We start from the raw sequence: 14,883 nt of genomic DNA, 5'->3' as shown, positions 1-14,883 counted from the left end.
TTTCACCCGACGGTGATGTCATCGTGTTCTAGAGGCGCTGTGCTGCTACGCCACTGCAGCAAGGTGAGAGGAGAAACAACTCCGGGTTTAAAGTTAAGAGCTTTTTGTTTCTTATGTCTCTACTTGCAAAAAAAACCCATAATTAACAGGCTAAAACTCAGTTGGAGTTTTTCACCAGTAGTGGACAAACGTATTGTTTCTTCCTCCTGCGTAAGCAAACCTTTCCCTCTTGGTCCTTTCGAGGAAGGTGCATCGGATTATGAGGACGCACACTTCCTCTCATTATCATCTCCCCTGTCTGCCCGGGCAGTGTGTTGACTCAGAGGTAAAAAGGCTAAACGAAGTGCTGTTTAATAATTCTGTCCCTTCAATACCTGTCATCAGGATATTAAAAAACCCAGATGGAGCAGTTGCTGCACGTGGTGCAAGTGTCATGCAATCACTGCCCACAGCTGCCAACTGATCATTAAACCTGTTCAGCGTGAGGGAATGTGTTGTTTTACCTACCGATCCACACACTCTTTGACCACGGCGAAGTTTCCGTCTCCGATGACCTTGCCGATATCGTATTTGTCCAAGACGGCTGCGGCGGGCGTGTAGCAGTTTCCGTTAACTGCTGAGGAGAAAACGGCAGTCACAACAGGCGCCGGGCGAGCTTTGCTATTCGTGAACACCAAGTGAGCCGTGACAGTTCTCACACTGAAATAAGGGGCCGCACGTTGCGCAACAATGTAACACGCGGGCACCAAGATGCACAGCAATCTCCTCCGGTCCCGCGCTGCAGCAATATTAAACCGCAGCAATATTAAGTCAGCACACACACACAAATCATTTATAGTATCTGCTCACACAGCACCAGGATGTTCCACCCTTATCACCCACACTGGGACGACTCTTTGTCACTTTTGTTGGGTAAGCGAAACGTTAAATGTGTCCCGACCGGAAAAAAAAGAGATGACGTGACTCGATGTCTTTCCAACATTTGGGGGGGGGCGAGGGAGTCCATGTAACAGTGCTTTAGTTGGCAGATGAGGTGAATTCAGGGCGGAGGAGAGGACGTACCCTCTGGACTCAGGCGATCACTTTGCTCCTGGTGGCTGTTTGAGGACCCATTTGCATTGGAGGACGAGATGCAATGTGACGGAGGGATCTGCAGGATGCAAAAAAACAAACGGAAATAGAGATGAGAGCCTGACCTCAAACTAACCCCAGAGACATGTCAACTGTGGTGACCTTAGGATTCAAAAGAACCCACAGAACTCGCTGTGCACGGACAAAACGACGGTTTGCCATTGACGCGTCACTTTTTAGTGACTTTGACAAATGCTACTGTGTTGCATAATTATGTTTCAGATGGTTCAACATCATTTTTATTCCTAAACTGAAAAAACTGTGGCTATACGGTATGGTAAGGTATTGTACAAAGTAATAGGCAAAAATAATATTAGCTTATAACAAGGTTTCCATGAACCTGCCCTTCAGAAGGTGCACATGGTCAGAGCCTCTGGTATAAGTGTCCTCCCCCATTGACCCTTTCTCATCACTGCACATAAAACCATTATGGCTCCAAATCAATGATTCATTTCTTAAGAGCGTTCCTTCTGCAGCAAAGCAGTGGCAATTTCAAACTTTTATGGCCATAAATGCAGCATTAAAATACCACCGGTGACCTTTTCCATTATACAAAGTAGTGTTCTGCACCATAATGGACTATAGCTTCCTGTAAGGATCTATTATTAAGTCTAAAAGGGTAAAGTAAAGTAGAAGTGGAACATTGTCACGGTTGTTTTTAGCATTTTGGAGAGTGAGCAGCTGTGTTATTGACGTCCTTGTGCTCCCTTCTTTAATTTCTTCTGCCTCTTACCAGTGAATTCCAAAGCTGTCAGTAAACCGTAAAAACCTAGTGTCCCGCCAAAATGAATGTGGGTGGATAAGTCCTCGACCGGGCTCACGGAGGAACGGTGGCACCCGGGCGGAGGTTTGCCAGCTGGCTGCAGCTGTTGGAACCTCTGTAGTTTGGGACTAACGCGCAGATTAGAGAAGAATCCATCAATAAAACAGGATTAGTGTCCCTATCTCCACCAAAAATGCACCACGGAGCTACAGCGTAGGCCATATGCACTGTACAAGGACCTGTGGCTCATAACTGGCAGCCAGTCTGTGACGTGACTGGTCTTTCATCTGTAGATATGTTGGTGCAGCCGTAAAGTCCACATTTTGTTCATATCTTGCATATGCACACAAGCAATATTAATGTCTTCCCTGAATTTGACACTTTTCTAATGATCAAGAAGTGGCGGTAAGGCACCAAAAGAGATCATGTCAAATTATATCTTTGAACTCAGCCGCGAGTTACCTTAAAACCGGGGACGGTCCGGGGACTCGTGGGAGACGGAGTGGAGGACTTGGTGGACTTCGGAGTTGAGATCTGGCTGCTCGAGGCCCCGTTGACTACGTGGAGAGAAACGGAAGGACACAAGAGAGAGAGAGAGCAATGGAACGAGTTCATCCTCCATTTAAAGTGGACGTAGAAGGAATTATTGGGAAGAGACAAAGAACCCGACAACGTGACCCCACGGCTGTCGCCGATGCATCATAGGGACACATAGATGTGTAGTGACTGGTTCTAACTAAGCACAGATTCACACGTTTCCTTCGTGTTCACACATTCACCTTTTTGCCATCTGTTGCAAAACTACAATATAAAACCTCAGAAAAGAGGAACAGCTCAACACAAAAACAAACCAGGGGATCTATTACTTCAGGTCTAAACTGCTGACCCATTTGGAATTGTTGTGCTGAATAAGTGTGATTTACATGGTGAAATAATATATGTCTTAAAGGATTTAGTTCTGTTTGTACGGCGATATTAACGGGCTTCCTCTGTGTTACCAAGTAACACATATTCCTCGCATACTTTAGTGTGGAACACAAGGAGCACCGGCACGCTGCAAAGATGAGAGCTTCTCTTGTTTGAGTGAGATTATTTCTGCCAACATCTATCTTGGTTTCTGGCACCGAAACAGAGACATGATGCTTCAAACTTTAACTTAAAATGTCTTCTTCTTCATCACTTATGAGGAAAGTAACTTCATGCTGCCTACAGGCTGCATCTTTACACGAGTTTCATAATTCTTTGAGGTTTTTTTTCTCTCACGTAACATTCCTTTGGGTATTTATCATGTTTTTATAAAGAAGTTTTTGAAGCACTATCTGGGAACATTTGAAAGAAAGCATCAGCTCTTAATGTGTCAGAAGTACAGTTTAACTGTCACGCCGATCCAGCGGTTCGGTGACAGCGAGATTTAATTAAGTCTAATGGTTTTGATTCGTAGGATCTGCAGCAGCTGGTTTTCAAATGAGATGGATAGAAAAGGTGAAACGTTACATAACAATAATCCAATGAATCAAAATGCAACTACCTTGCGATTTTTGCACAAATGGAAAAAAAATACCACGTGCCCGGTTTCTGATGTGAGGCAAACTGTGTGTCGGGACCACAAGCCTCACCTGGGGATTTGATTGGAGACTGGCTGGTGGAGTAGTGGACAGGTCGTCTCGCTGCAGCGCCACAAGCGGACAAGGAGAACAGTCACGCAGACGTCATTGGGCGTAATCACATCACGTCACAACATTGAACATTGAGAACTTCTAAAGGCTGAACTCAGACTGCAGCCTCTGCAAACTGGCAACCGCTCAAATGCCTCTTCTGTAAAGGGACGCGACGGCCTGCAGGACACTCATTGCTCAGCACAGTGCCACCACCTCTCAACGCAGCGCACAAACTGCCAAGTCACCAATGAGAGGTCAGGATGAGGCTGCTAAACGCTGTGTGTGTGTGTGTGTGTGTGTGTGTGTGTGTGTGCGAGCACAGAGGGTCACGTGTCTTACTTGCACCCGGGGACTTGCTGCGCCGCGACAGTCTGGGGCTCTTGGCGCCCCGTTTCGGAGCGGCTGAGCGGGCTTGCGACGTCTTCAGCACTCTGCATTCTGGGGGGAAGGAAGTGGGGGGGGGACAACGCGCTTAGTCGGTCACCATCGCACATATTAACCTTCTCAGACAAACCAGCCGGTTTTGTTCTTATCAGTCTGAGTTAAAACAAGCTGCTGTACAGGGGATACGAGCGCGAAGACGTTTGTTAGGCGGCGTCTTCATGGACGCACACACATGATTATGGAGGCAGAGAAGCAGCAAAGGAAGTAGTCGCATATAGAGTTTAGAATGGAATATTCTGTGTCATTAGTGCTTTTTTTGTTTTCACAGCAAGACTAAACCAATACTCTTTTAGATATTGTATCCTGAATTATCTGCACTGATACGAACACTATAATTAAATAAAGTAACCTTGGATGACCCATTCATTTGACAAAAAGAACCCAAAGTTTACAATGTGAGATGTTGTCTTAACCATGCAGCTATATACTCAACTATTAAACAGAATAACAAACGATACATAAACAATATATCACCAGGCAACTTTTTAAATTTGACACTTTATTACTACAGCTGCATTTCACTACAAGTCAGAAAAAAAAACAGGTTGGATACAGAGACTGTAACGCAGAGATTTGGTACACACCAGTGATCTATTTTACAACAATCAGGGTTAAACGCAACTGCACGCCAAGAACACGTGAAGAAAAAAAAGCCCCCATCTTGAGTTGTTATGTTGTTTGCTGCGTGGCGTGTTTGCTGCGTGCCGTGTGCACTGAGAGCAGGCGTTGTGAAGCATGTGTTTAACTCCTCAGGATTGTATCGTTTAGGGGATGAGAGGTTTAATGTAATGAAAGAAGAAACACGGCCACAGAAGCACACTCATAATCACATACATGTTCTCACTGACGGACTAAAAGGGGGGATGCGCAATACATTACACGAGTACGGTGTACAAAGCTTTTATGAAGCTATTTAAAAGAGACATTTTCTTCTTCTTCATACATTATTGCCACATACATTTTTTGTGCCTTGATGCCATTTTATTCAACTTTGAACAGTACACTGTGTATCGGATACACTTTGGTACCTTCAGTTACAGTGTGTCTTTTTTTGTTCTTTCAAAAGACCTATTTCTCAAAAGTGGAGCACGGGAGTCTAAGTGGGACGGAGACTCCAAACTATCTCTGAATGAGGCTGATGCACCTTATCGCTTATGCGCTCATCCTCAGCAACAGGTAAAGGTGCAATATGTGAGATAGGACGGAATACCAACATCCAAAACACGAGCTAACATTGTCCACAGAAGACTAGAGTGGATGATATGTGATGTGTCTCTACTGAAATGAGCATTCCAGCCTGTCTTATGACAGCCGGCACTCGGTCCAGAGGATGAAGAAACTGCCTGTTCTGGGTTCTTCTCATAGTTTGTTTATTGGCAGAAAAGAAAAGTATTAATTATTTTCCCAAAAAGATCACGTTGCTGAAAGGGGGGCAGGCGGGAAGAAAACCGTCAGACTAGTTGTGCGGCCGACAAACCAGCAGTGCCGGATGTCACAGTGGGCTGTGACCGGGGGCCGCGGGCCGGACTGGGACCTTTGCAAACATAGTTTCTTTGGACTTATTGCTAGAAGTGGAATGTTGCCCACTTTATATCTGGAGCATTAAACTATATCTTACCCGACACAACAATAAACATGAAACAGGACGCCAATAATCGGATTGTTACTATAATAAAGTAGCTTTTCCTTCCGCGGTGTTGGTCGATATTCCCCTTAGATTTAACAGCGAATGGATGGGCGGGTTTAAGGAGGTCACATCCTGCCCGTGTGCACACCGTACAGAGTGTGTGTGCGCCTGTGCGAATGTGTGTAAATGTGTAGCACTGATTCTTTCCTGACAATCTCAGATTCTCAGAAAGAGAATCATGTAAGAAAAGATTATTGTATACACACACAAACTTATCCTGTGGCCAACTTCCTAAAGGAAAAGCACATTGCGAGTCCCAGAGAGGAAAGAATGGTGCGGAAGGACGGCGAGGTGAACCCACCCACACACACACACACACACACACACACACACACACCACGGATGTTTAGTTAGTCTTAGTCAGGCCTACCAGTCATAAAGGCTGTGGAAGCCTTACCACTGTGATCCAACACAAAGTCGTCCTGAGCGTAGCGGTGCTTCTCTGGGCCGCACGCTATAAACACGTCGTCGTCCCCAAAGAAGTCCTGCAGGCAGATAATCTGGAGGAGGAGAAAATAAGGAGAAATGAAAAAGATGATGACATTCAGAAGGGAATACGTCAAAATTAACTTGTTTTGATGTTCAGAGGCAGAAGTGGGTGAAGTCATCACATTTAGTAAGAATTAACGATACTTTACATAATGGTTCCTTTTAAGTATTTTTAGGAAAATGTGCTGCAAGAGAAAATTGGCCCGGGTGTTGCTTGCAGCCTATTATTTCACAGTGCATCTTAAGACATCTTCAGTATCTACTCAAGCGTGCACTCGCTTTTTGTAAATAGCCGTGGTTTCCCAAAAACTGCAACAATTTTAGGAACAGCAATAATTGCATTAGATAGATAATAGATTAGATAGATTAGATAATAGATATATTTAGATTCCACAGCTTTTAAGTCATTCTACTTTGCATGTTTAAGCCACATATATGTGGACTGCAGTCTTTTTAGACGTGCAAAAATTGTTTCCTAAGATTAGATCGTGACCGTGTTTGAGTGAACAGCACAGAGAGACTCGTACAGCAGCACGAGGTCAAAACCGGCTGACACCCGGAATACTGCAGAGTTATAGGAGAGCAGTATGATTAGCGTTTGCTTCTCCTTTCCTTACTCACACTGTGATCGACATTTTCTCTGCAGCTCAGAGCACTTTTCCATTTACACCCACCACCGCCACCACCACCACCACCACCCACCCGTGGAGACGGAAACAGGGTTTCTTGTACCCACACACACATGCATCCCTCTATTGCTGTAGGTGGACAAGTAGGATGACAAAGCAGCAAAAGATCCATTCATTATCCCACCACCCACAAGTGCACCCACACACAGCCGGGCATATGTACAGTGTACCCTCTCTCACACACACACACACACACACACACACACACACTCTCTTGAAACAAGAGTCAGGGGGAGGAGCACAAAATGGCATAAGATTGTGGACAGATGGATCCTCTAGGGGAGATTGGGGGCCGACACAGTTGGGGTAAGTGTGTGTGTCTGTGTGTGTGTGTGTGTGTGTGTGTAAGATGGGTATCAGAAGAACTGGTGGTCCAGAAAAGCTCAAGAGAACAAACAATGTGCACATTAAAAAGAAGAGTTGGCGGCTGAGAGAGAGGTGGACAGAAGCGGAGTAGGAGTGAGGCATCTGAGAACCAAAATAGTTAAGGAGGAGTATTTAAAACCACGAATGAATATCAGCGCTGTAGGTCGCAGTTGATCAATAATACACGAGACACTTCACATGACACTTGTTCACGTGTTTTACATTCAGACAGCATCCATTAACAATGCAGCAGGATGCATTATCCCAAACATGTTCATTAATAATCAATAACACCATTTGATGGACCTTCATATGCCCCTTTTGTCGCATCGTTAAACCGTTCACATGGCATCAAATAAAAAGTGGAGAAGTGTGGGGTCAGATCAGTCTCAATAATTGGCGAATGCGCACAGCACGACTCACAAGTGCAAAGCGGAAGATTCACAAATGCGCACTGAACAATTCACAAATGTATTCAGGTATTCAAATCCATGTATGGATTTACAAATGCACACAAACGGATTTACAAATAAAATTTTCACATGAATAAATTACGATTTATATTTTCGTATCGCTTCACATTTGTGTGTGGGGTTTTTTGGGGACGTCGCAGATCCACAGATGCGCTTTTTTTCAAGATGGACCTGTCTGTAGCCAATCAGATGTCGCCCTCATTTCAACCAATCACAGCTCCGCCAGGTCGGCTTGAGTTCAGCACTTTTGACAGAAAGTTGTTGCTGTGGCGTCGGTGAGCTTCAGAGATAAACCCTCGTTCTCCCTGATAATCTCAGCCAGACTCTATCTTCATCTTTAGCATTTTGTGTTCTGCTTCCAACTGGTGGTTGTTGGCCTGCTGCTCATGCAGCTCCTCTTGTAGAGAAGTGCTTAGTGCTTAGCTTTTGTGTTCTATTTTGTGGTCCATTTGTTTTATATTTATGTTGTTCATTTGTGTATCTATGTATGACTGAAGAGCAACATGTAACCGGAGACAAATTCCACGTATGTGCAAACATACGCTACGACCGACGCGGGGCCCACCAACCGCGGCTCGGTCCGAAGTCCGATTTTTTAGATGTTAGATGTTGAGATGGAAGCAGCCCAGCAGTGAGCTTAGCATAGCAGTGCTTTAAGTGGTCCGCTGTATGTACAAATCCTTTTGTGTGCATTTGTAAATGGAATACATTTGTGAATTTTCTGTGCGCATTTGCAATTATTGAGACTGATCTGACCCCGTAGAGAAGTGTTCATGTAGCAAGCGTACATACTAAGCTGTGGCAGATCATCAAATGTTTGCACTTCACTCCTCCTCAGCTTTCACTCTGGAACTGGGCAACTGGTCGCCGCCCCATAACGTCAGGGCACACGGGTAAGAATCCCCCATTTATGTGTCAAAAATGTACTAACGATATTCAATAATGATGACTCTTCTCACGCTTCCACGCTTTCCTATATTCACACACTGCTTCCTCTGCTGTGCAGACGCCCCCAAACGTATCTTGTGATTTTTCCACCCACTCAGCGGGCTGAGGGCAGTCGTCATTTGTTTGAGGACTGCTGAGGTGAGCAGTGTCCCCTGGCAGGGAAACCACAGACCAGGGTGACATCTGCAGCTAGAGGTTTGGAGACAAATGGTGCCTCCATGGACACATAACAGCCCCCCGCCTTGAAGATGTCTGAAATAAAAAAATAAAAAAAGGAGTGTATGGATGTCAGACTGCATTGTCCATGTTGCTCTTGTCAACTTCATAAACAGCCATTGGCGCTGCATGGCCAGCCCCGTGCTACTAGGGCTTCTCTAGGCCAATCAGTGATCTGTTTGCGGGGGGGGGGGGGGGGGGGCTCCCGAGGTGCGACAACCCCCCCTTTCGCTCCAGTGTGCCTGACCTTCTCCTGCTTTCCCCGCCAGTCTATGTCCATGTGCTTTCTTCCCTGCTGAGCTTAGTAACAGAGGAGATGCAGGTCAACGTAGTGTGTATTGAACATGAGCGTCGCCAAATAATGGTTTCACAAAATGTAATAAGTGGCTGGTTTAGATTTTAAAAGCATATAAACAAAACAAATATTCTCTAAATATACAGATGTGTGTATTCCTGGTCTTACTCTTGAATAAGGGCTACGTGCCGAAAACAAATGTCACACAAGCAGCAGGTGGCAAGAATTTAGGGCGGTAAATGGCGGCATCATCAACACCATTTACCGCCAAATCTCTCATTGGGCAAAGAAGGTGGGGCCCTGAATTAAAAACGGGAAAGAGGAGACAAAGACTCCTTTAGTCAGAGAAGGAGAATAACCCGTCATGCTGAAATAGATTTGCATTTATTACATAAGCTTTAACTCTCACTTCAACTGTAACTTACTTGAGAAGATGCAGGCGGCCTATTAAGTTTGCCAGGGTGCTATTAAGCTGGAGGCAAGCGGGTTATTAACTCGGTTTGAACTCTCACTAATGGACAGAGGCTGCCTCCTGAGACCGCTTGAGTCCGTTGGATCAGAGCGGAGACGAGTGCAGCAGCAAAGACAAGGCACATAAATGAGCAAACTGAGCTCACTTAACTCACTCTGGATTTACAACATTAGCTGCATGAAACACAAGCTATAAATGCTTTGATTCATCGACAAATTGAGTACATTTCAATTTCAATAATTCAACGGCCTGACCGATGAGCCAAAGTCAGTGTGTGAGGAGTCAGCGAGCAGGCAAAGGTTGTATGAAACAGGCAAAGTCACTGCAAAGGTTCTTAAGCATGCAGACATACCTGGATGCGAGATTAACCTTGGAGTGACACGGGGGTGCACTCACTCACTCACTCACTCACTCACTCACTCACTCACTCACTCCTCTCCCTCCCATCAGCCACTGGCCATTTCACAGCCAAGAGCTTTCTCCTTCTCCTCAAAGTCCTATTCATGTGATGTACGCAACAGCAGGCCGTCACAATTTAGATGAGCGACGAGCTCTTCATGCTCCAATACAGCTGATAAAGTAGGAAGGAATAGATAGAAAGTACCAATCTTAACGTGCACACACAACTTTTAGCCCCCAAAATGAGCCTCAGTAGATTCGCCTGCTCATTATGGAAACTTCCATGATTGCCGAGGAGCTAAGAGATGCACAAGAGATGCATAAGATGTTGGTTTTTGATGCCAATAAACTTAATAGTTTCCAATTAAAAAACAACAATATCGTTGCATATAAAAGGCGGTTCCTTGGCAGTAAATTCCCAAAATACAATCCTGAAGTCCAGGAAGTCTCAAAAGGCCCACAGTAATACATCTTAGAATGGTAATTAGCATATAATGTTTCCACTAATGAGAAGAATAAATAATAAAAGAATGAAAACTCCCTATTAACATAAACCTCAACGCTCCTCTGCCAGGAATTACACCTCAAGACAATTAAAATCGGCGTCAGAGACGTGCTGCAGTTGTCGAGATCACTTAGAAATACAGTTCACACAAAACAAGCATCACACGCGGCTCGCTGGACTGATTCAACTCAAGTTGACGAACACTGAGTCGTGGTCTGAATATCATGGCGAGGACGCTCTTGTTTGCAGAGTGAAAAGGCCGCCGCTAACAGGAACAAAACAAAACGAGAGTCACACACAATGGACGCCCCCTTATACACCCCAGCCGCCCCCCCATCTGTGGCCTCCACGCACCGCCAACAGCCCCGTGGCATCCACCCCCCCCCCCCGATCGCCCCTCTCCTGTTGTCTGCCGGCTTTTTGTTTCCCGGCGGTTTGTTGATGCAGGGTATCATGCCAGCGCGTGTGAAACGTTGGTCAGGCACTTTTGCTAAATACAATGAAGTATGTTCACATGCCCACCAAGACAGGGGGGAAGCGTTGATTGAGACAGAGTGTGTGTGTGTGTGTGTGTGTGTGTGTGTGTGTGTGTGAGACAGCCATCTGCCAGGACAAGAGATGCGTAAAAAACAGAAGCGATCTGGACTGGAGACGAGGCTTCTTATTTTTCCCTCGCATTGATTCAGGATCCGACTGGCTGCTTTAAAAAGGAAATTCAAGGGGGGAAAACATTGCACAAATGTATTTGGAAAATGTAATAGATGTTAGATTTTTCTAATGAAAATATTTGTGGTGCTCCATCGATGCTCTTAATTTTCTCTATAAAAACTTCACAATATTAATGTATGAATTCTAATACGAATGCGGATTAAACACCTAGAACTCTATATTTTTTTAACGGCAACCAAAAAACAAAACCACCAGTTTAGCTCGTTGTTGCTTGGCAACACAAAAACATGAAATTCCTAAACCCTGAAACTTGTATTGTTTGAGAGGCAAGACCAAAATGATTTAAATGAGCTTGATGATCGATGAAATGATGAAGTCGCTGGGGTACAAGTGAGATGATACTTCTCAATTTAGCAGCGCTTAACACCACCAGGAACCAGCAACCTAAAAGCATGAATCATTCATCAATGAGTCCAGAATAAACAGCAGCCCATCACAGAATCCCCTCGGGACGATCGGGGTCGTGTCACTGCACCGGCGTCAGATGGTGCTGTGTGATAATGACAGCATGTGACAATAGGTGGGCGTGTCGATGCCACGGCCGCTGACCTAAATGGTGGCGTTTAATCCAGACACGGCCCCCCCCGAAAACAGCTCATGCCTGATAATCAGACGGAACCCTTGTGTGTCCGTGACCCCGGTCAGCCAGAAAGGGAGACAGTCTCACTAATCCGTCTGTCACCTCCAGCGTGTTTCCCCACCTTGTCAATGACGTTCCTTAACATCATAATGTGGTGAGTGGGATTTCAACACCTCAAACAGGTTCACATCCATTGACCGTCGGCAGCATCCCCGCTAACACGCGTACTGTGAGATGTGTGCTGGTGTACAGTATCCAGGCCAGGAGGCCGTCATCGTTAGAAGCGTGTCATGTGAAATTGTGCCACGGTGTGTCAGAGCCGCGCTAACCAACATCCTCCTTCGTCCTATTCTGACGAGATGCCCTCGAAACCCAGAAATCCACCCACCGTGAAGTAGCTATCGGTCATCTTTATGACGTGCTGGAGGTCAAAGATGCGTTTTCACTCTATTCACTATGGTGGGAATTTGATCCCACCGCTGCTATGATTCCTTCTCCTGAAGGTGGTACTAAATGTTTCAAGCAAAGGGCTTTTCTTAAGGTTGTTAGTTCCACTCTGATATAAACTAAATGTGAGGAAGAAATGGGCATTGGGTTGTTGGAGCTTTGAAAACATCTATAGATGTTCTCATGATGCAAGAAACTGCATGCCAAATTCTTAATGCCCTTCCCTCTAACCAATTCAGACAAAAACGTTGACATGACGAAGAGTTAACATATAAAAATAAATCATTGAAAAAGTGTGAATTTCTTTCATAAACTAAAATACTCTGTAACCTTCTCCAATTTATCATGAAGAATCCAGAGCACCTCCCAAACTACTGCAAAGTCGTAAACAGACAAATTCATTACATCTGAGTCTTATTATCAGAGCCGAGTCACATTTCCTCTTTCATTCCTCAGCTCGCTGAACTGAAAAGCCTTTCATAGACTTTAGAGAGCTGATGATTTCATCATTTGCGTCCAGCCGCTGAGTAATGGGCAAAGTGAATTTCATCCTAAATATCACTCAATATAAAAGGCTTGCGAAAGGAAAACAGATTTCAGGGTTTTAGGCAGATGCTTTTGAGAGAACAAGCCAACGTTTAACTTTGGTTTACTTTTAGACCGTGAACAGCAAACATTCAAGGTATTTAAAGAAAATACTTCTCTCATCAATGCCGATGTAATACTCGATTGTTACAAAACTGTAATACATCCAAGGCACGCATGGATGAATTCAGTGCTCGTATTTAAACACAGCATGAATGATGAAGTAATAAGTGACAGATGTTTTTAATTGCACCAATTTCAGGGTCAAATAAGAGAAGTAGAGAAGTATCTGATTGTTAGAAATTGTTGTCATTACGTCTTTTCATTTAGGGGAATAAAAAAAACCTTTATTCAGGAATAACAGATATCATTTTTACATTCAAAATGACAAGTCAAGTTTGGGCCAGAATCACTTCTACATGATTTCTACAAAATAAATAGACAACTAAGCAAGTTGTGGCCTCAGAACTGTGCCCCCATTTAATAAACGACAATAGCCAATCTCTTCCAATTTCCCGCATGCCCAGTCAGTTTGGAGATGTTAAACGGGGCGTGTCTCTCAAAAAACGCAGCTGATTCAGCTGGCGCCGATAACCGAGATCTAGAATTAACATTCAGTCTGAAGAGAGAGCTTTTCATCGAGGAAGGAGAGCGGACAGAGAAGTATTGAGGAAGCACAAATACACACACACACACACAGACACCTGACAGCTGCACTTTAACCCTCCGTTGCAGCTCCTAGGTCTAATTATCTGGTGGTGGCCAGGCCTCAGTGGGGGGCCTCTGTGTGTGTGTGTGTGTGTGTGTGTGTGTGTGTGTGTGTGTGTGTGTGCGCATCAACGGGAGGGGGGTTGCTGCGCCTGCAGACCTGGTGGACGGGTCCTGTGATTTGATTTTGGGAGGAGCAGATGGTGGACTCCTGCTGGAAGGCACTTGCAGCGAGTGCGTGGGTGTTTACTGGTCTATGTGTGACTTAGTGACTTCTAGGAGAGGAAAGTAAAGCGTGTAGCATTTTTTCAGGATATGTGAACATTTATGACTAAAGCTACTATGTGTTTTTCATTCCTTCAGTCCTCATAGGAACATGTAGTAGCCCAGCATCTAGTTGCTGCAAAATCCACTCCGTCCCCCTTGTGAAAAATGAAACACCTGTTAGCATAATATAACACAGTACAATAGCTTTACGAATTACAGCTTCCAAATGTACTAAATAAAGGCCTCTCTAGAAGAGCTTCAACAGCTGGACTCCATGAAGGTAGACTTTATTACAGGGCTGTTGTAGTAGACTGCATTAGCTTTAGCTAAGTCGACTAGATAAACTACAAATTACTGTACAAAAATGTTAAATTATAAGAGTTGCAGAGGGATTTCTATTATTATGATGATAGAGGTGGTGCAATAGGAGCTATGGCTATTGGTTGTTATCATCTTAGCCCATCTATGCAGCACAATGCGCCGTTTCCGTGCCTCTCCAGTGACGCGCGGCGAGGTTGGTGGCTGGGAGGTGGAAGTCACATTCACAAATATATGAATCTAACGAAGTAGCAATTTGTAGGGCACTTTTTAGCCAAAGAGGAACATTCAGGTGGACGTCATGAGCTAAATGAATGAATGAGACGCACAAATTAATGCCGATCTCCTTGCTAATCATTAACTAACTTCTGGTGCTAAGCTAACAAACGTGAAGTTCCCAATGTTGTTTGTCTGTTGCATAGTAACAGCATTACGGGGCTAGCACATGCTAACGATGCTATCAGTCTGTACGTGAAGAAAAAAAACAACAGCGGAACGTAGAATGTCATGATGACACAAGTGGCCTCCTCTGCCCCCACTGACCGCACGTCGCTGCATCACTCCGTGTGAGAAAAGAGGCTTGACAGCGTTCACGGGTCCGATGTAAGTGAAGCTGTCAGGTTATTGACATGTTTGCTCTGGCAGACTCTTACCTCCTCTTCCTCAATTACGAAGAAAACAAAATAAAACTGAGGTCAAAGAAAGCGTGCTCCC

The 14,883-nt window shown here is 44.7% G+C and overlaps 1 protein-coding gene across 14 annotated transcripts in view; it reads right to left on the bottom strand.

Moving 5' to 3' along the window:
- dclk2a (doublecortin-like kinase 2a) overlaps window positions 1-14,883 on the bottom strand; it is a 29,816-nt gene that overhangs the window by 8,533 nt on the left and 6,400 nt on the right. For 7 of the 14 annotated variants that reach the window (XM_078109149.1, XM_078109156.1, XM_078109157.1 and 4 more), the window contains exons 3-8: window positions 6,054-6,183; window positions 3,892-3,990; window positions 3,511-3,561; window positions 2,357-2,451; window positions 1,063-1,150; window positions 508-616 (exon numbers count right to left, since the gene is read on the bottom strand). In XM_078109149.1, the coding sequence (XP_077965275.1) occupies window positions 508-616; window positions 1,063-1,150; window positions 2,357-2,451; window positions 3,511-3,561; window positions 3,892-3,990; window positions 6,054-6,183 (572 nt within the window). The remainder of the gene's footprint in view (window positions 1-507; window positions 617-1,062; window positions 1,151-2,356; window positions 2,452-3,510; window positions 3,562-3,891; window positions 3,991-6,053; window positions 6,184-14,883) is intronic. The other 7 variants (XM_078109150.1, XM_078109151.1, XM_078109152.1 and 4 more) reach the window with 7 other exon arrangements.

This window comes from Gasterosteus aculeatus, chromosome 9 (assembly GCF_964276395.1).
Source record: "Gasterosteus aculeatus chromosome 9, fGasAcu3.hap1.1, whole genome shotgun sequence".
Taxonomy (NCBI): domain Eukaryota; kingdom Metazoa; phylum Chordata; class Actinopteri; order Perciformes; family Gasterosteidae; genus Gasterosteus; species Gasterosteus aculeatus.
Note: the sequence above shows the minus strand (reverse complement) of the source record. Positions and strands in the feature narration are given on the sequence as shown.